This window comes from Amyelois transitella, chromosome 7 (genome assembly GCF_032362555.1).
Source record: "Amyelois transitella isolate CPQ chromosome 7, ilAmyTran1.1, whole genome shotgun sequence".
NCBI classification, from domain to species: domain Eukaryota; kingdom Metazoa; phylum Arthropoda; class Insecta; order Lepidoptera; family Pyralidae; genus Amyelois; species Amyelois transitella.
In genome coordinates, this window is record NC_083510.1 from 3,240,159 (window position 1) to 3,260,616 (window position 20,458).

Here is a 20,458-nt window from a genome sequence, read left to right on the forward strand (position 1 = left end):
CCAAAAAAATATTGAATTTGAATTTGAGAAACTTCAGAATTCCAAATGTCGTATCGGCAATCATTCTTATGAACTCATAGAAACAAGTGCATTTCTAAATTGGCGTACATTTGCGAAGAGACACAGGTAAATAGAAGCCGGAATGACTGAATTTTCGTTTGATTATGATTTTTAGGCCATGTTACACATCTCACCAATAATAGAATGAATCGCTTCTCCGCTACATTTGCTCATAAATATTTCATGATTCAAACGGCGTGGTCGACATAAAAGTTTAACGTGAAAACATGACCATAACTTTAGGAAAGCTGTACGTAGTCCGCCATGTTGGAAAACATGGCGTGTGTTTTGGCGGGAAACCCCGATGACGTGACTATTTTTATTGAACATAACACTAAACACGCAGACAAATTTCAATAGCAATACAACCATAGAAATCTGATACCTAATTTTTTGTAAGTACATAAAGATTAATAATTTTGATAAGTAACTTTGGTGATGTAAACACAAATGTGTTATTTTATAAAACTGACTGTGATACACGTAAGTAGATTTCATGCTCATAAGAACCTTCTTTATTTGCTTACTATTTTCATCTGCTTATATTTACGAGCAAGATCTACATCTTAGTGGTCATGTCGGTCTTCCTCTCTTATAATACTAACTTGAAGGGTGTTCGAAACGCCACCATAAATTATACAACTTTTGGTAAAGCAACTGTAGAAAATTATATAGGTATATTGTGGAACAAAAAATCCAATTTAAGTTAAACCACCAAATCAGTTCCCAACCACGCTCCTGTCAGTAATGGTTTAAAACATCTCCTTCAGTAAAGTTTTTTTGAGAGTTGGAAACATTGCTCCATGTTGAAACATAAGGGATCTTAAATTGCTCTGCATTTTGTTATATAACGCCCTTGGGGCTTATAAAATGGTGCACGAAATTCTATACTGGTGGTGTGTGACGATAAAGGTAACATTACATTACATAAAATATTAAAATTATTTACTGAGACAGTTATTGAATGGGTCAGTAAAATTATTGACAAAAATATCACCTGGAATATCAACAAAGAATAAGAATGCAATCCCGAAACATGAATGAATTTTGTTTCTAAATAACGCAATGGAAGAAACCAAATACCCACATTCAGTTTCCTTTCTTACTGAAAAAGTTCTTTTTTCAGAATACCATTTTACAATATTGCAAGTTATCATAAAGAAGCAGCACAAAATTTTAGGACTAACCCTTTCGATGAAAAGAACTGTTATAATGGCACATGTGTATAATTTCTCAGCCGACTGGCCACGTCTAATAAATATGCAGATAATACGTCAACCCTATCTTCCTACTGTATTTTATCATCTCATTTGAATAACTTGTTAAGAACGTATGAAATGTGGTGGCGGCGACAAGCTACCTACTGGCAAAAACCCTTAAGCTTAACAGCTAAGAAATAATGAATAAAATTCATCAATTGTTCTGCTTTTTTATTTTTTTATTTTGTCTACCCTCTACACCTTGGTGATTTGCAAAACATTTTGAAATTGGCCAAAGAACATGCTATGGTCAGGATCGATAAAGTACGTAATGCAAGTAAGGGCACCGCAATACGTGCAAGGGTCCTCCCCTCTGACTCATAAAGAGGGTGGCTCTCCCTCACACTTCGAGCATTGGTCGATATTGCTCTCTTTGTTTCTGCACTTTCAAAACATATCCCCAACTTAATTTTGTATAAAGCGAAAATCATTTATACGGTGTGAGAGATGAGCTAAGAGTCCTTCTTTTAACAAGAACTACACATATGAAAAAGATAAAAGATGGAAATTTTGTAAGTTAAAAAGTATTACATGCAAATGTATTAAAGCATTGAAAAATATTATCCTGTGCAGAAAACACAACACATCAGAGCTCTACATAATTCAACCCCCAAAATACAAGGACTCCATACTACGACTGCTAAAAGGAACAAAATAATGTCAGTAAATTGTTTCCAGAAATTTATAAAAGTTATACAATGCGGATAGAACCACGGGCACATATAGTAAATCGGAAGCCACGGTTTCTTTCTGATTGAACCCATGTACAAGCTGCAACCAAAATCTATTGGTTCTTTGCTTTCACGTCTAACTTTTGGTTTAGGTCGACAGCGTCTCTTTTTGTCAAAGATGTGAATTAAAAAGTTAGTGACATAATGTTCTTCAAATTTGCCGATTACGAACCTTACTATAGCTGATGAGGTTATCTTATTTTTAATTTTTCTACATATACGCTTTCTTTTATTTTGACGGAAATTAAAAACCATACCTTTAAAATTATTTTTTCGGCGTTTACCGTTTATAATGCTCTTTAGATAATTAAAAAATGAGTAAAGTTTTGGTTTCGCGAATATGGTCTTAAATTCAGATTCCTGTCGTCTTTTCTGTTGTTTATTTTTCAATTCAAGATCCGAGTTGACTAGGGATTTCCCATTAATTTTATACTTAGATATTGAAATAGGCTTATATCCTTTATGTTTCGATTCAGATAAATGCAGTGGCATGATAGTAGGAAAATGGACAAACTTTGATTTCTGTTCAGATTCTGTCATGTATGATCTGTGATGATGATGATCAGATTTTATTTCAGATTTTTCGGTGTGCAGTTTATACCCAGACTCAACTTTCGATTTCTTCGTTTTTATTTCAAAATCAGGCGTGAGATCGTTTTTTTTACTTTCAGAATAAACTTTGTGTTTCCATTTGGATATTTTCGTTTTGGGTTCAGTGTCTGATTTTAATTTTGATATGTTATAGCCATTTGTTTCTAATTTAGGATCTGCCTTATTTTTGTAAATATTAGCTTTACCAAATTCCCTCTTCAGATTGGATTGTTTAGTTTTATGATCAGGTACCGATTTTACTTTGTATTTTTGTGTCAAATATACGCTAACAAGAGGACTTGGCTTTTTAATGTTTACTTTACGTTCATTCTTTGTCTTTTCAAAGTCATTTGCAGAAATAAACAATGGTTCTTTAACTGTTTTTTCTGTTTTTTGCTTAATATATTCCTTGTTGCATTTTTTCGGGTCACAAGTAATATTGCCTAATTTGACTGGTAAGAACTCTAATTTTGCGCCACTTTTGATTTTATTTTCCATACGTGTATTTGCGTTGGACACTTCACCGCGTTTTGGTATTTTTTTCCTTACTACATTCTTTGATGTCGATGGTAAGACTTGGTACTTATTAAATCTTGCGCATTTTGTAACGTCATAAAGTTTCTCCATCCCGACTGGTACGAATTTTAATTCCGCACCACATTTGATATTATTCGCCGATCGTGCATATGTCTTTTCCCTTACATTTGTTTTTAATACTTTTTTGCATCTTTTATTATTTTTTGCATTTGGGATTGATGTAATAACTTGATCACCATTATTTTCTATAAAAATGCATCTTTGCGAGCTTGATTCGTCATGAAAAGAGAATTCAGTAATGTTTGCTGTTTTGAGACACTTTTGACAAGTGCAGGGTAAGCGACAAATGCACAAATTATCTTTTTGTTGCTTCTTATGCTTCGTTTTATGATTTTTTGTGGCAGTAAAACATATAGCAGATTTTTTTTCATTTCCTGGTTCAAGTATATTTACTTGGCAATCATCTCTTGTAAAATTTTTATCGCCATCTCCTTGTATTAAATATCTTTTTGCTGTGGGATTTCTGCATGAACATTTGGTTTGTTTCAATACTTTAGGACATTTTTGGAATGGGTAAATCAATTCATGTATATTTTTGGGTTTACAACTACAATTTACCAAACTGTCTGCATGCACTTGACAATATTCAATATTTTTTGAGGCGCTTTCTTCTTCTGCTGTGCCTTGAAATTCTAACTCGTTTGGGGTATTATTTATTATAATATATTTTTGTGGCTTAGGATAGGAGTCCATGCATGGGTATTTAGATATTCTGACATTTTTGATACATTGGTCACAAACGTATGGTAATTTACATGTGCATACAATACTAGAATGATGTTTTTGGATTTTGTTTTCAGTATATTTATTTGTTTCGATGTCAGGTATCTCAATTTTACAATTATCACTTAACAAAATATATTTCTGCGTACTCGACCAATCACCACATGAAATCCGCTCATTTTCTTTCAAAGCTTTCAAACTGTGTGATTTAAGACAAGGACATAAATTTTTATAGCCAGTTTGTTTATTTTTTCCATTTTCGTTCCATTGTTCATGTTTGTCATTTACAGATTCTAAGTCAGCTTTGGGAAGATACCTTTTATTTGATTCAGGTGCATTTTTATATATAGCGTCACTCAATAACAAATATTTTTGTGGGCAAGGCCAATCATTGTTGGTGAGGTCCGTCATTCTGTCTTGTTTATTCGATATCTTAAAAGAGTTTAGACATTTACAGGTTGTTTTGCCGGCCTTTGTTTTATCAGCCTTTATCCTCATGTTTTGTTTATATTTCTTTCTATGTTTTTGAATTGCACTGTCTGGAAAAGTTTGAATAATTTGAGAATTTTTGAATGGATCAATTTCTGCAACACTTCTATTTTTAAACTGTAATTTTATACAAGAATAAGGCGACTCACATATATCTTGAGTACTTGTTTTCGCTTTATTCTGTTTTTTATTTTTGAGCTTTTTAACAAAATGAGCATTATTTTTTATATCCGACACATATGTTGTATCTTCGCGAGAACAATTAAGCCGTGGTGGTAATGCTTTTTTTTCATCTTGAAAAATTCTGCAAGAACAGGAAACACTGCTTTTTTTTAGTTTTGGTTTATTCTTTGATAGTTCAATTTTAGTTTGAGTGCGTTTCGGTTTTAATCTAGTATAACTTGCCTCTTTTTTAAATTTCGTTGTTTGGAGTATATTACTTTTATTTAACTCTAGTTTTCCAGCGTTAGTATGATCTATATATTTTTGTGGGATAAGTAACATATCGTAATGTTTAAGTTTTGACTTTACTGTACCATTCTTAGGTTTGTGAATACAATAATCTTGCCTTTCATTACAGTTACGTATTTTTTGTTTACAGTCTGTACGAATTTTATCTGTTTTACATGTTTTGATATGACTTGGATCTGTAAACTTTCTCTTTTTGGAGTGTAATTTATTTACATTACAAGTGTTGGATGTAGGAAACTGTACCTTTCTGTATTTCTTTTCGGAATCGTTACTTTGCGCAAATGTACGAATATTGTTTCTACAATAAAGTCTTTTGCAGTTTTTGGATTCAGATAATCGTAGCTTCTTTTCTTGTATTTTACAAAGACAGGCACATATTTCTGAATCTTTATTATGTACATATGAATTGTAACTTTTTCTACATAAATGTGTATTTCTTTTAATATTTTCTTCAGGCTCGACATTAACAACACTAGTCTGAGAGCCACAAGAAGTCTTAAGTAAGTTATTTCTTAAGGTTTTAAATTTATTTATGCACTTGCAAATGAAAAAATTAGTTTTATCCAAGTTTGGGTTGACATCTTTTTTCAACAACATTTTTTGTTTGTGCTCATTTAATATTTTACGGCAATCCCTACAACTAATTGCGTGTTTATACATTGACACACATCTGCAGCCCATTGATTTATTTTCTTTTCCCATATTAGTACTTGTTATACAGTTCGGTATTAAACCAGGATAGATAACATCATCTTGACACTTGTTAGGTTTGATGCACTGTTCATCTTTTGATATCTTATCAAAAATGGCATTCCGTTTCTTTTGTACACTAAGCAAAAAATTTACAATTTTACTGTCAGCATAAACAGAGTCACGAGTTCTTGATTTTTGTATGTTCTCGTCATAAATTATGTCAGGATTAATCATTATACAGTCAATTAAATTTTGACGTGAATATTCACAAGTATTTGTACCAACTTTTTTGTTTTCGTATATTCTATAATTAGTATTCGATTGTAAATATTTTTTCTTATAAAAATAATCTTTATCAGAAACTTTGTTTAAATGGGAGGCCGGTATTCCGTCATCAGCAACAATAGGTTGGAAATTTAATGGATATTTTTTTGATGTGCATACATTTCTAATGCTTTTGCGTGGTGATTTACTTTTACATGGAAATGCCATGGAACAAACAGTTTCAGAACCAAAATAATCAAAAATACTTTCAATGTTACACTGACAGGATTTCGATAATCTTGGTTTAAAGCTTTTTAGAAATGACTGCAAATTGGATAACTTAGAGGAAGACGATGTATTAATTTTGACTTGACCTTTCTTAGCTGTTAAATGGTACAAGTTGTTAGGAGGCAACATTTTGACTCGTTTGTCTTGAAATGTCTCAATTTTTTTTCTTGACAGATGTAGGGCTCTATTATTATTTCTATACTTTATTCCGTTTGAGCATTGATAAATAAGCGGCTGCTGTCCTCTACCTTGATGATCATTAACTGTAACCATTCTATTGAAAGTAACCATGTTTTGTTTACTTGGCCTTTGCGCAGAATTTTGAAGATTCAAAGTACAAAAACATCGTTTCAAAGTATTCATTACACTCGTTTCCTTATTTTCTAATTTATTGTCCCCTGATTTTGAATTGTTAGCAACACGTAATTCATCACTTGTACACATGCATTTCTTGTCAGTTTTCTGTTTGGCAAACCGTGATTTACTTTTTTTAGATACTACATTTGATGGAATACTCTGTTCTTTATAAAATTCAATATTAAAACTCATATTAGAGCCAAGTCTTACACCTTTTTGTTCTCTATTTCCACAATTTTCTGTAGTTTGTTTAATGGAAGAATTATGAAGTCGCGTTTCATTGTATTTTTTATTTATTTTTTCTTCCAGACTAGGGCAATCGTAAGATACTTTGTTTTTAGTAGGTCGTAATTTGTAATATTCTTTGTTTAGATCAGTTTGAAAACATTTTGAACTACATAGTGATTGGCACTCACAAGATACATTTTTAGTTGACCTTTTATGCAATTTTTTTTTATCATTAGGTTTTAGATTTTCTGATTTTCGTATAACAGATTCATATACATTTGTACTTGATTTAATATAATTTTTAGTGGGAACATATTGACGGGTATCAAATCTTGAAAACGTTTTTTCCATTTCTGATTGAGCCAATATTTTTTTAATTGTATCATCGGGGTTTTGAACTGTAAATTTAATACCAGTTTTCAATAACTGATCTTGAAGATAATTCTGATTAGATTTTTTTAAATTTAATTTACAAAGGCACCTTTTGAGATATGGTGCCGTTTTATAGCATTTGCATTCCACATTATGATTGCATTGACATTTATTTGTCCATTTCGGCATATTTTGAGAAGACAAGTCAGGTATTTTATAACTTTTATCTTTTATTTTCACGTTTGTTTCTTTATCCCGAGCATGAACTACAAATTGAACACCCTTCACTGCTGTATTGTTAAACACTTCTTCTTTGAACATTTTGATACTTGTTTCGGGGAGTTTCGATAATTTCAATGCACAAAGGCAGTTTTTTAGAACTGATCCAATTCTAGTACATTTACATTTTAAATTAGATTGATGTTGGTCAACTCTTTGTTTCTTCTTCTTTCTGGTATTTGTAGCAGCATCACATTTACAAACTATTTCATTTTTTATAGGCTTGCATTCTTTATTTGTAGATTTGATACTTTTCGAAACATAAGGCGGTTGATAAGGTTGATTTGATATATTTTTCTGAAACTCTAAACTGAAACTAAATTTAGATCCTATTCGTACAACTTGACTACGACGTCGATTTTTAGAAGTCAACAATGGATAGCATAATATATGATTTATATCATATACGTTTTGTTCAGGTGTTTTTATATTTTTACATTGATTTTTGCCTAATTTTCGAAACTTCAAACATGATTTAAGCAACGAACTTACACTTCTATTCTGTGACTTTATTAAATTAGCTTGTGAGATTATTTGTTTACATTTATAATCAGTTTTATATCTTGTTTTACTTTGTTTGGGCTGCTCTGCATTTTCTTTTATATATTCAGGAATTTTACATTTATATGGTACACATAATCCGACCTCACCTTGAGTATATAATGTTGACAGATAAACATTTTGATTTGTAGGAAAGATTATACTAGATTTGTTTTGTTTTTTAAAACGTAAAACACTGAAACTTCTTTTTAAAAAATTTCCTACTTTCATTGACGACAAATGAGTAAGTGTCGATGACAGCAAATTCCTATGTTTTAAATCTTCAAAATCATGTGACAAAATTTCGTTTAATTTATCTTTATTCCTAATTGCTTCACAGTTATACTTTTTATTTGCCTTATTAAATGTTTTATTTTCAGTAAGAGACCACCCACTGGTTTGTATTGGGATAGTTGTTTTTAAAGATTCGCTTAGATTTGACGTAGATACCTGCTTTTTCTGATAAGGTATATCCAAATTATGAGTACTTGTTATCAATGCTGTTTTATTATTTACAGGAGAACTGAGTGTTTTTAAAGAAATAGAACTATCTCCTTGAAGTGTTTTCATGCTTACACAACTTGTGGGAAATGTTCCTCCGTCTTGGATCGTAATTTTCGATACCTGGCATATCTGGTCTACTTTACTTCTTTTCATCACTTGTTTATGCTCATCATATTCTTCTTTTTTAACAACAGAATCACTTTTAAAAACCTGAAATATTTTTTTATCAGGATTTGAATTTAAACAGCCCTCGTCAAAGTGACCATCGAACTGCATATTATTCTTAGAATTAATGTTGTCCATGTAATCTTGAACTTTAATATTCATTGAACAAAAACATCGTTTCCATGAAGGGTATGTCCCAATTTTATTAGAGCTGGCGCTTAAAAAATCGTTGTGTAAGGTGTTTTCAGTGATTTGCTTTTTTGGTTTATCTTGGCATATATTAAGAAATTTATGTAAATTATCTTTACTTCGCATTTTCATATCGATAACACGACCTTGTTCATATTTTTTTCCGTCAATGCATTCTTTTTGTAATTTTGAACATGCAACTATTTTATAATTTGCGGTATCTGTATTATCTTCTAACAATTTGCATTCGTTTGATACTTTCTCTATAAAAGAAGTCCTTTGCTTTCGTGTTTGATCTTTAGCAAGAATTTGTAAATCTGCCAATTGATGTATTCCTCTAAGTGTAGACCTTTGTTTAATGAAACTCTTTGATTTTCTGTTTTCTAAAACTGGTTCCCAAACATACTGATTAAATTTAGATTTTTTAGTTTTCGCAGATTTCATTTGTTTATATAGAAATATTTTACTTCTGTCGATTGATGAAAATGATTTGATGTTGGTGTATAGAGTTCCGGAATTATCTTTTATTTTTTTATTTGCTTTCTTTTGTCGCAATTCGGATTTGACACATTTCCAACAATATCCGTTTTTAAAATCGCCCTTTTCAAATTTTATTGTAACATTTTTTTGCGAATTATTTTTTCTATGATGATTTTCTCGTTTATATAACATATTTAAACTTATATTAGAAGAGCAAGATTCGTTGAAAAATAAAAAAGGTTCTTTATCATATTTTAAAATACTTTTTTCCACATTCTTGTCGTTGACCATTGATGTGCTACTAATATTTAGAAAAGACATTTCCTTTTTATTTTTATTCCTTTTTCTTGGAGTTTCTGTAAGATTTGGCGTCAAAATACTCGAACGGTTTAAACCACAACTAATCAAAGATTTAGCTGATTCTCTTTGAATAAAATTAAGCCGCCTATCTACGAAATTTTTCTTTATTTTTAATGTAGGTTCTTGCATTCGTTTTGTATTGATAACTTCATGGGTAACCATTCTATTAGATTTTGTATCCCTTCTTTTTGCAAATGTTCTAAATTGTAAGTGAGAATTTCCCTCCCTATTTACATTAGGCGCTGATTTTTCAGCTCTTACAAATATTGGTACTGCATTTTTAATAACTGAGTCAGAGCGAGATATCCTGCTTGAAGCAGACTGTATGTTTTGAGTAAATTGTTTATTCCTATGAAAGTTTGTGCGATGATTTTGTTTAAAATTATTTTCAGCCAATATTATAGACGTGACAAAAGTTTTCGGTTTAATAACCGGCAATTTAAATTTCAGTGATGACTTCCGATTTACTAAATTTATAGGTGACCTTGCCTCATCAACATTACCAGAACTTACTTCATAATGATCATTAATTTTATGACTAATATGTGATTTTCTTTCAAATATTTTATCTTTTAAATAAATCCTTGATTTATCTTGCAGTGATTTCTTTGACAAATTATATTTACGATTCATATTTTCTGCATCAAAGTCATCTATGTGAAGCGTGGATTCATTTTGATTTAACGTCACATGTGAAGCAAAATCTAACTCATTTTCTATGTTATGTCTAGATGATTTTAATTTATCCATAGATTTCGAATGTCGTTCGTTGTATTTTGAATGCCGTCTAATATTACTTCTTGACTGATTATATTTTTTTGAAGAGTTCGCAATTCTTTTCTTCTTAGCGACTAGAGAAAGGAAATTTATTCCTGAATCTGTGGACTTATTTTGGAAAATATTCAATGATTTAGGCATATTTGCCTCTGTAATGTTTCTCTGCAAAGTCGTTTGATCGACATTATAAACAAATTCACTCCGCACTTGGTCTCGATTTTGTAGACTATACTTTGATTCATGACTACAGGAACTATAGCACGCATCTTTTTTCTTTGGACTTATATCGCTCTTATTATCAAAAAAATTGTTAATACCTGAATAAGCACTTTTTTTAGTATTATCATCTTTATCATCCGAATATTCTTTCCATCTCATTTTTTCATTATTTCTACGAGTCAATATCTGATTTCGAATATTATCATAAATAGCTCTAGTCTTAGCTAATTTTTTAAGTAATATTTCCTCTGTTTTCGAAAAATGTTCTTTATAATGTGGTTTCTCATGGCTATTCAAAACTTTTAATTCTCCATTGACAAATTTATTGAAATGCTGATTTTCAGGAAAACGACATTCTCGTGTGGGTTCTCTCTGATACTTCATGATGTGTTGTGTTCTGATACCTTACAGGCATTTGTAGGTATGTTACAACAGGAAAGAAATATACAAAGACCGAACGACGAACAAACCACAAACATTTACAAAACACTACAGGACGTTCACATGACAAGCCACATAACATACAATCTGAAAAATGTAAAACTGGTTATTTTTTACGAATGTGGTTTAATTTGAACAAAAGTAGTTTAGTTTAATTAAAAAATACCTGGATAAGATCAGAGTTTAATAATCCCGTAAAGAGATAATAGGTACTATAAATGAGAAAGTTTGTGAACTGATTTGTATTAAGCTTATCCATCAGAATAACACATAGGACGCGAGCGAAACTGCGGGCAGAAACTAGTCATAATTAATTTACCATAAATACTTACTACAAAAACATTAAAGTTACAGCTACATATCGCCGTCCATACTAAGGACCGCTCTAGACGTCCTGTAAATAGTCGTTAACATATACTATATTATATATGTTATCTATACATGTTGTGCACATACCCAACCAAATACAATTAAATTAATAAATAATATAATTAATTATTGGTAAATAAAATAGAAAACGTCATTATAAAAGCGAATGACAATGGCAGTTCCTCCATAGATATGAAAAAAGGTTTAAGATTTCAATCTGAGGATTTTATCCAGCTGTCTGTTTTTTTCTGGGTCTGGTCTGGTTTTTAAGCGTTTAAGCATTAAAATAAAAAATGGTTTTTCATGTGTTTTCGTCTGAGATTTTCTTCCTTACCTACTTAGGTAAGTATTATTAAGTGCCGTGTGGTTCCCGGCACAAATAAAAAAAGAATAGGACCACTCCATCTCTTTCCCATGGATGTCGTAAAAGGCGACTAAGGGATAGACTTATAAACTTGGGATTCTTCATTTAGGCGATGGGCTAGCAACCTGTCACTATTTGAATCTCAATTCCATCATAAAGCCAAACAGCTGAACGTGTCCTATCAGTCTTTTCAAGACTGTTGGCTCTGTCTACCACGCAAGGGATATAGACGTGATTATATGTATGTATGTATTATTAATTAAGGCAAAAGAAGAATGTGAGTATATTTGCTTATCTTTCTACCAAAATAGCACTAGATTTAAAACTTTACCAGAGTTTAAAGGTAAAGTACCTACATAGGTAAGTAATAGTTAAACTTACCAGTTATCAATTTAAAAGGTAATAGGTAGCCATTAAAAAATAAGCATTTTATACATTTTATGGAAACTTGCAAATATAATACCTAATAGAAAGTTATAGGATGTATTTTTCATTCAGAGGTTAGTGACTTGCGAGACACCTGCGTGACAGGTTGCATCAAAGTAAGTGGACAAACTTACTCACCTTCGCAGATCTACTAGAAAACTCCAAACAAACTTATTATGAATGAGAACACACTTTTGAGCACTTCACTTTCAATATCACCACTTTTTCACAACAAAGTAATAGATCAGTAAGTTATTCCGCGTAATCCGAATGAAACAGCACAGGGCGAAAAACAATCCAACCACACACTCGAATAGCGGACGCTAACTAAACGGTTGGCAAACTCGTTTTCCTGCAGACCCCAAAAACTTTGAAATGGATGCTTTAGCGCCATCTACTGCGGATTTGACGAAACAAAGCAAGCGTAACGTGCGTATTGCGATCCTTTATTATGCGCGGTGGGAATTATGAACGATCAAATACGATTAGGTCGGACAGATGGCGCTATTAAATATTTTTGGTCAGTCATTAGCAGACTTCATCACAAAAACGGGTGCCGTTATTTAGGGGTTTGTATACATACAACTTTTACTTACATAATATGTTTATTGGGTTATTTCTATAGCCTACTTACTTTACGTCGTAAAATTCATATAGTGCTTTTAAACAGATATTTGTATAACTAAAATTCAAATGTAATGTATAGTTTAAGTAATTAATTTTTTTTCTAGATATTGCATAGTGTGGGGTTTCGTATCATTGGCGATAATGTTAAATATACATATTGTGATATATTTTTCTTATGGAGAGTAAAATTGTATTACAAACCAAACTTTCTTTGTTTGAGAATATATTCAACATCATCTGAAAGCAACAAGTATTGTAATATAACATTATAATAATACAAAATATGTACTTAATGTAATTCATTTAATAAATCTGAAATAAACATACTTTGTTAATGTTAATAAAGTAGGTTACAAAACACTTGCAAAAGTAAATGTACACTTTATTCAAGTAATAACGCATGTAAACTCATAACTAATAACAATATGGTCAAATGCAAATCAGGTCCTCCTCGGAGTGATCTTTACAGGCAACAACCAGGACAAGTATATGTCAGGAGAATGAAAATTAATGCTTCACTATGGATTCCTTCTTTCAACCTGATTTGAATGAAATTTGGTATGCATAGTTAACATAGTATTATAATGACAATACCACAATCCTGAGAAACAATCAAGCATTCACTCCTGCGACACCCATATAACCAACATCATTTTGAAGGAAATCTAAACCAACTTACATAACACATGTATTTGCTTGATTTTTTCACAAATTTGCTGTCTATAGTTTCACAAACATGGGATAGATTTACAAAAATTTAAACACAAAAATGTTTTGCACTATATACCTAATATAAACACAAACAATTATAAAAGTTCAATTTCTTTTGTTAACTACTATCAGATTCTGACTCTGACTCACTTGGAGGCCACATAGGTCTTGTGTCCTGCTCTTTCTGAGCACTTTCCAAAAACTTAGTTTGTGCCTCTATCACACTTTTACTGTCAGTACAAGCTGCATAAAGATCCAGCACCTCTGAATTCAATTCCAAAAATGAATGGCCCCAAGAAAACTTTGACAAATAAAATTTTGCTTCTTTTTTATGTCCTGTTATAAACAAAGCCGCCGCTAACGCTTCCACGCAACTAAGCTGATAGGGCTTACCATAATTTATAGGATTAGCTGCAACCAAAAATGGCAATAGCCTTGGGTGAGGTGATTTCATTCTGCCGAATGGAGTTTCGTCAATTTTTGCCCACGAACAGTCAATAACAGCAAGGCCATTTTTCTCTATTATATCTTTGTCGTTGGGACTGACGCACTGGGTCCCGACTGGCGACAAGACTAATCCTGAAAATCGATGACCGAGCTTCAAGTTTTTGATGAGGTTATGTCTTAAGAGTTTTCTGCCTGAACATTTTTTGGGATCACAATGGTTGAGATCCCACATGCTCACTGGAAACGAAGCAGGTATTCCATCGTCATCGGAAGAAGTACTGCCATCGCTTTCGTCCGAAGATGACTGTTTGGTTAAATCATTCAATCTTTCCGCGTAATCTCTTGCAACATGATGATTAGAACGTTTCCCTTTCTTTATTGGGGCCATTTTTCGACAGCACTACACACTGCACTGCAGTGTAGGAATATATTGTACAACTTTGACAACTCAGCTGCTGTTCCTAGAAAGGTAGATATCTTATTTAAAAACCACTATGTTTCATATAAAATAAACAATTCCTATAATATTACTTTATTCTTTGATAAACAATTGATAAACAAACAATAAAAGTGAGTTATAACCTCAAAATTAATTGTGAATAATGTCATTGTCGACGACATATGACTCTGACAGTTACATTTTTACGTCAATGTTTTGGCGAGGATAAAAGGTTTGTTCAGCCTTGTCTACACAAATAAATTATTCTTACAGGTACAATTCTTTTTTGAAAAAATATATATTTCTTTATATAAATATTACAATTAAATCAAATTAAAACTAAAACTACTTATATAAAGAAAGAAAAAAATACTTACAAACTAATTAAATTAAAACTAAAACTACTTATAAAAATAAAGAAAAAAGATGACTACAAACTAACTTTTTTGAAAAATTTAATGTTTGGGTATGTAATAAATACTTATTGTCACAATTTATTTTAAAAAATAATAGCAAGTTGTCAGTCCATTATTTTGTTTGTGTGTTTATGTGATACATTTATTTCAGTTATTACTCGAAATAATATTTAATTAGATTATTATAAATAATTCAAAATTGATTTCACAAGGGGCAGGATGAGCAGCGCCTCTATGGCAGGTAAGAAGATACTATGTATTATAATTTATGACTACCTAGTACAAGCATAACTAGTCAGTATCATCATATCGCATACTCATATCGCAGGAGATCCAAATATTATTGATGAAATGTGATGTTAGGTATACTCTGCCAAAATCACATATCGTTGTGTATCAATAACTTATAAAACATACCTTGGAATGACGATCTTGCCGTATGCATGGGTTAAAAGAGTTACCCACCTACACAATCCCATTTATCTTTCTGGGTTCCGTAGGAATATAAAACGAACTCATTACATACTTATAGTTTCGCCAGGTTAATGACGAAAATGCTACTTTTGCTTCATCGACATTCATCAGTCTATTGATGCGAACTGAATTAAGGGCATTTTTGTTCTGATTTTGATCGGATTTAATCAAGCTATTCTTTCGTCGTTTCTATCAATAATTATTATTTTTCAAATTCCACATTAATGCCAAGTCCCCTTATTCCCCTTAATCGTAAAATGGGGATGATGTTTATTTTTCTCACAAACCCTAGTTATCGTTTGAGTACCTAGTCATTGTATTGAACAAACTCAAACCAGAACTTAAGTACAAGATTACGAAATTATACGGTCCACTTTGGGTTTTAACAATTTTAATCACATTATACCTAGTTTCGACCGTAGTGATGGGCAACTACGTTCAGAAACCTACATGTCACATGGGTCACGCATTTGGCCTCGTATGTTTCTACTACTAAATGACATTCAAATTGTAGGCGAGCCACAGAATAAATGGAGCGTACGTTATTATGTATTTAATTCAAACTTGCTGATCCGATAAGAACAGAACGATTTTTATTTTTCAGTGCCAGAATACGCCTACGTAAAGAGAAAAATCCCGTTAATTTCTCTTCCCGCGGAATTCCGGGAATAAATCTCTTAGTTAAAAAATTCTTTAGGTATACTCTTTTATTTAAAAAAAAATATAGAACCTAGATGCAAACTAGGTAGGTATGTACTCTTAATAATTTAATTAATTAGCAGTATCTATACCTAAACTCCCTCACTCAGTCAAATAGCTAGTTTACGTTACGAGGGAACTACAACGAAGTTAATAAACCTAATTGCTGTAATAAAACAGACTTGAGTGCTCTTTCTGGAGGTCATCCTTATAACGATTTAAGTTTGTATGGTGTAGGTACCTTATTGGCTACATTTAGGCTTTGGTTGATACCCCTCTCACCAACTAAGAATGCGTGATAGGGCATTTTTCGACGACTCGCTTGCTTGTAATCGTAAAAGAAACTTCATACGAGTACAATTTGGAGGCACGAGTTTCATACTATTAAGTAAGCAAAGAAAAAATAATTCGATATATATTAAGTACTTATTTCATTTAAAATTAATGCGTGTAAAATGTACAACAGGTGGACTTAATGCCATAATGCATTCTCTGCCAGTCGTACCTTTAGACCAAACTGAGATGGATATTTTGTTGGCTTTCTTTGCGCATTATTTTCAAAAATTGTAGACAACAGGCTAACGTTACCCAGAACCAGAATTACCTATACTGCTAGCCACTTCTCCCGTTTTAGAAACCCTTGTCTACCTTTCATACATATCACATGAATTCTGGCTAAGTCTAACTTGAGTCACGCACTCTTAATAGTCAAAGAAAATCTACTGACTAGTAATATAAAAGTCGATTTGTATAGATGATACCGTAGTAAAGTTAATTAGGCTAATGTCCTTGCTTGTCAATATAAATTAAAAATGTATAGATATGGTTGAAATCCTTGGGGTTTTATTGATCGCTTTCATATAGCGCTATTAAAGCATAATTACAACTATACAGAGCGTGTAACTGTCAATTTTATTTTACAAGGCTCGTAATTGATGGATTTTGTACCAAGCGGCTTTCTTTCTATTAACTGCAATATGTGAGAGTGAACATTGTTTCGTGAAATAACTATTTTTAAGTCTTCAAAAACGTTGTTGTGATGCGATAGAAGATATACTCAGTAGAAGAAATGAAATCTATCTAATATCTTGTTGCTGTGGCGACATATCTACGCCACAAGTCAGAAAAGCAAAATCATGCTATCAGTAAAGCACAGCGAAAAGTCTAAACATCGCAAGCAAAGATTTCACGGATTGTAGCATATACAACCTCAGACACAACATCGTCAAAGCCGCGGTTCCCCAGGCATCTTCCCTTTGTTGGCGGTCGAGCTATAATCATCGCTCCCACTACATTTGCATTTGTGTTCCCTTCGGGTGTACAGCAAACATAATTAGCGATCGTACCTTCTTAGGTACTCATTACGCACGCCACGTGAACCAGGTTTTCTCAATAGGGACATTTCATATTATGAAGTCCTTCAGCCCGGTTTTGACTATCCGAAAAGCTACGATCGCTTAACGGGCAGACTGGAATAGAATAGGGAAAGCTTAATAATAATTTGGTTTGTTAATATAGGTACCCAAATAAATGTAAACAGATTCACATATCCGGCATATCCCCGACATATTTTAAGCCAACGGGACTTATTTAACAAATCGCGCGTCACCTTGGCCTTGTCAACAAGAGAAATGTTGCAATTTCTAAGCAGAAGGTAAAGGCGATAAGTAAAAAATACCTATCGCTGTTCTAATTAGGTGAAATTCAATTGGATTGATGAGGAAAGTAGAATTATTTATCGAGAGTGTTCTTTAACCGTCAGCAGGCAGAATGAAAAGACAGCCTGGCTGAATTAAAAAGACACATTTTTTTACTCCAAATGACGATCAAGGTTACAATGAGCATACGGTGTGCGTTTCTGCATCGCATGTCTATCTATCTATGTATATCTTGTCTGAATCATAATTTTGCTTTAGCCTAGTTAGTAGTTTAGCGTAGGTCGAGACGCGCCGATAATTGTCTCAACTATTAATTGAGCAAATAAAATAAATATCGTTATTAAGTTTAGTATAAGCCCTACGTAGATAATTGACCACAAAATCGATTTTATCACTCAAGGGACAGTTTATTGTGTGTCACCAACATTATAGAGTTGGGACTGGCCAGGGGCAGTTGGTTGCATGTTATATAATTCTTTATTTAAAAAATATCGGGCGGGAATTACAATTAGTATCTGTTCACTACAACAGGAAAAGGTGAGGATGTTTTTAAAATTGTCTTACTCTAATATTAAAAATACATACGTTTGTTTTATATATATCACCCAGTCACTTTTCCTAGCTATCTTTATTTATTTATTTTTGAGATTCAAAAAGTGACAAGTCGGTAACGATTTCGGAGTAAAATAGTACTCTATGTGTTATTCCGGGTTATAACCTAACTACTCGTGTTCTAACTTTTATCAAAACTCGTCCAGTAGATTTTGCGTGAAAGAGTGAAAAACTTACAAAGGTACTTACACATATACTCACAAATTTTCGCATTTAAAATAAAGCAAGGATGAAAAATAGCAAGTAGATCGACTAAGACTGGTGTAATAAGTTGGTAACTTTATCGCCCCTTTCTCTTCAGGTATCACCAGTTTGATGCCGGGCAGGTCAAATAAATACAAAATATATTTTTTTCTTGAGTTGGTAACAAACAATGAAAATATTTTACTGTTTAACCAGGCATAAACCTGCACCAACAATTTTAAAAATAAATAAGAAAAATAATTTTTAATTTAAAAAATTTGAGGTTCTATCATAGTAGAAGTAGAAATTAATTAATTCATCGCATGCAGTCACATACAGATGTTTGTTAGTGAATCCAGTCTGTTGTCACAGAAAATATACTTCTCTCAAAGAACAAGAAAGAAGGAAAAATATATATAAATTAATTAAAAAGATAAATTGTCCTCCAGCCAGGTTGTCTTCGTTTTTCATTGAAATTTATTTTCTGTGAGAACGGACAGCAGTTGCAGTGTAGCTAATAGCATAATAGCACGGACGGCCTCCAATGTCAAGATATCGATAAGAAAGTTTATTCAATCCATGTTTATACTGACACTCTTCGCTATGATACATGGGTAGGTATTGTTACCTGCGGGTTTTTATTCCGAACCGGTGATTCACTTAAAATTAATGATGCATACGTTATTTACATTAATTTTAACCACTATTTCTTCCTCCTGGCGCCAGCTTTACCTCATTTGAGAGGAGCCTTATGTGCGCCTTTAATAATGATCGTGTCCCTGGAGCATACCACGCGCGTTTTTATTGTGCTAAAAACTGCTGCTATTTCCATTTTTAATATGACGTGAAAAGGGACAGCGATAGTTTTGCGCGCGTTAAAAAAGCATCGCGCGTGCTCCGGGAGCTGGATTGGGTACTTAAGTCATATAGCGACACCTCCGCTACCTTTGCAAGGGAACCTTACATTGGATCATTGTAAAAGTTGCATTGAATTAATGTGCGTATTCCCTTTGTCTCTTTTTGCGAAGTCCATGGGAAAAAATGAGGAGATCCTAGTCTAAAATACATACGAGTACACGGCCCAATTAGCTTATATCACTATTGACATTTGGTTTACAAAATTTTTCAATTTGGTAGGTCTAATCTTGGTCCAGAGGGTATCGTGGTGAAATGCCAGCGATCACATGATGCCCTCAAAATGGCAAGAAGGGCGAACGGAGGGGTTTTAATGGGTAAGCTGGTATACTAGGTGCCAGGAGTCCCACACTCTCCCGGGTGAAGACCTGGGGGGTTGTCCGTAAAAAGGATTTCTCACTTCGATAACAAAAAAAAAGGTCTAATCTTAGTAGCCTTTAGCCTTAGAATTAGGATTTTTCTTATGGGCTAGCATGTAATATAAAGCGTGTATGCAAGTGTACCACATAATAGACAAATCACGACATGTGTTATGACGAAATTTTTTGTTTCAGCTTGCTTCAACTACAACGACCAGAACGCGCCGAAGGCATCCAGCAAGGGCGACAAAATAGACATCATGGAATCTGGCGGTGAGTTAGCCTTAGCCCACAGTAATCGGATCTTATTTAAGAATATAGAAATGCTATTATGAACAGTCAATTCGTATTCTCTACGTAACTGAAAAAAAGGTACCTTGATACCTACCTTTTTTGTATTGGTGCCGTGTGGTTCCCGGCACCAATACAAAAAAGAATGGGACCACTCCATCTCTTTCCCATGGATGTCATAAAAGGCGACTAAGGGATAGGCTTACATACTTGGGATTCTTTTTTAGGCGATGGGCTAGCAACCTGTCACTATTTGAATCTCAATTCTATCTTAAAGCCAAATAGCTGAACGCGGCCTATCAGTCTTTACAAGACAGTTGGCTCTGTCTACCCCGCAATATATATAGATATACACGTGATTATATGTACATATGTATGTATGTACCTTGAA

At 32.8% G+C, this 20,458-nt stretch overlaps 2 protein-coding genes across 7 annotated transcripts in view; one reads left to right on the top strand and one right to left on the bottom strand.

Annotated features, from left to right (window-relative positions):
- Positions 1-20,458, top strand: part of LOC106139431 (calcyphosin-like protein) — a 41,742-nt gene that overhangs the window by 14,363 nt on the left and 6,921 nt on the right. The window contains exons 1-2 of one of the 5 annotated variants that reach the window (XM_060945209.1): positions 14,472-14,490; positions 19,972-20,049. In XM_060945209.1, the coding sequence (XP_060801192.1) occupies positions 20,037-20,049 (13 nt within the window). In that variant the 5' untranslated portion in view covers positions 14,472-14,490; positions 19,972-20,036. Of the gene's footprint in view, positions 1-14,471; positions 14,491-15,080; positions 15,118-17,987; positions 18,245-19,969; positions 20,050-20,458 lie in introns of those variants that run through there. The other 4 variants (XM_013340870.2, XM_013340872.2, XM_060945208.1 and 1 more) reach the window with 4 other exon arrangements.
- LOC106139432 (18S rRNA aminocarboxypropyltransferase) lies at positions 12,853-14,638 on the bottom strand. Of its 2 annotated transcripts, none has more exons than XM_060945210.1 (2): positions 14,604-14,638; positions 12,853-14,482 (listed from the first exon to the last, which is right to left on the bottom strand). In XM_060945210.1, the coding sequence occupies exon 2, from the start codon at positions 14,407-14,409 to the stop codon at positions 13,693-13,695; it is 717 nt and encodes a 238-aa protein (XP_060801193.1). In that variant the 5' UTR covers positions 14,410-14,482; positions 14,604-14,638; the 3' UTR covers positions 12,853-13,692. The 2 variants fall into 2 exon arrangements, with proteins under 2 accessions (XP_060801193.1, XP_013196329.2); XM_013340875.2 differs by having other exon boundaries at positions 14,553-14,632.

Coding starts and splice junctions, on each gene's coding strand:
- LOC106139432 (XM_060945210.1), bottom strand. CDS start 14,409: ATGGCCCCAATAAAGAAAGGGAAACGTTCTAATCATCATGTTGCAAGA.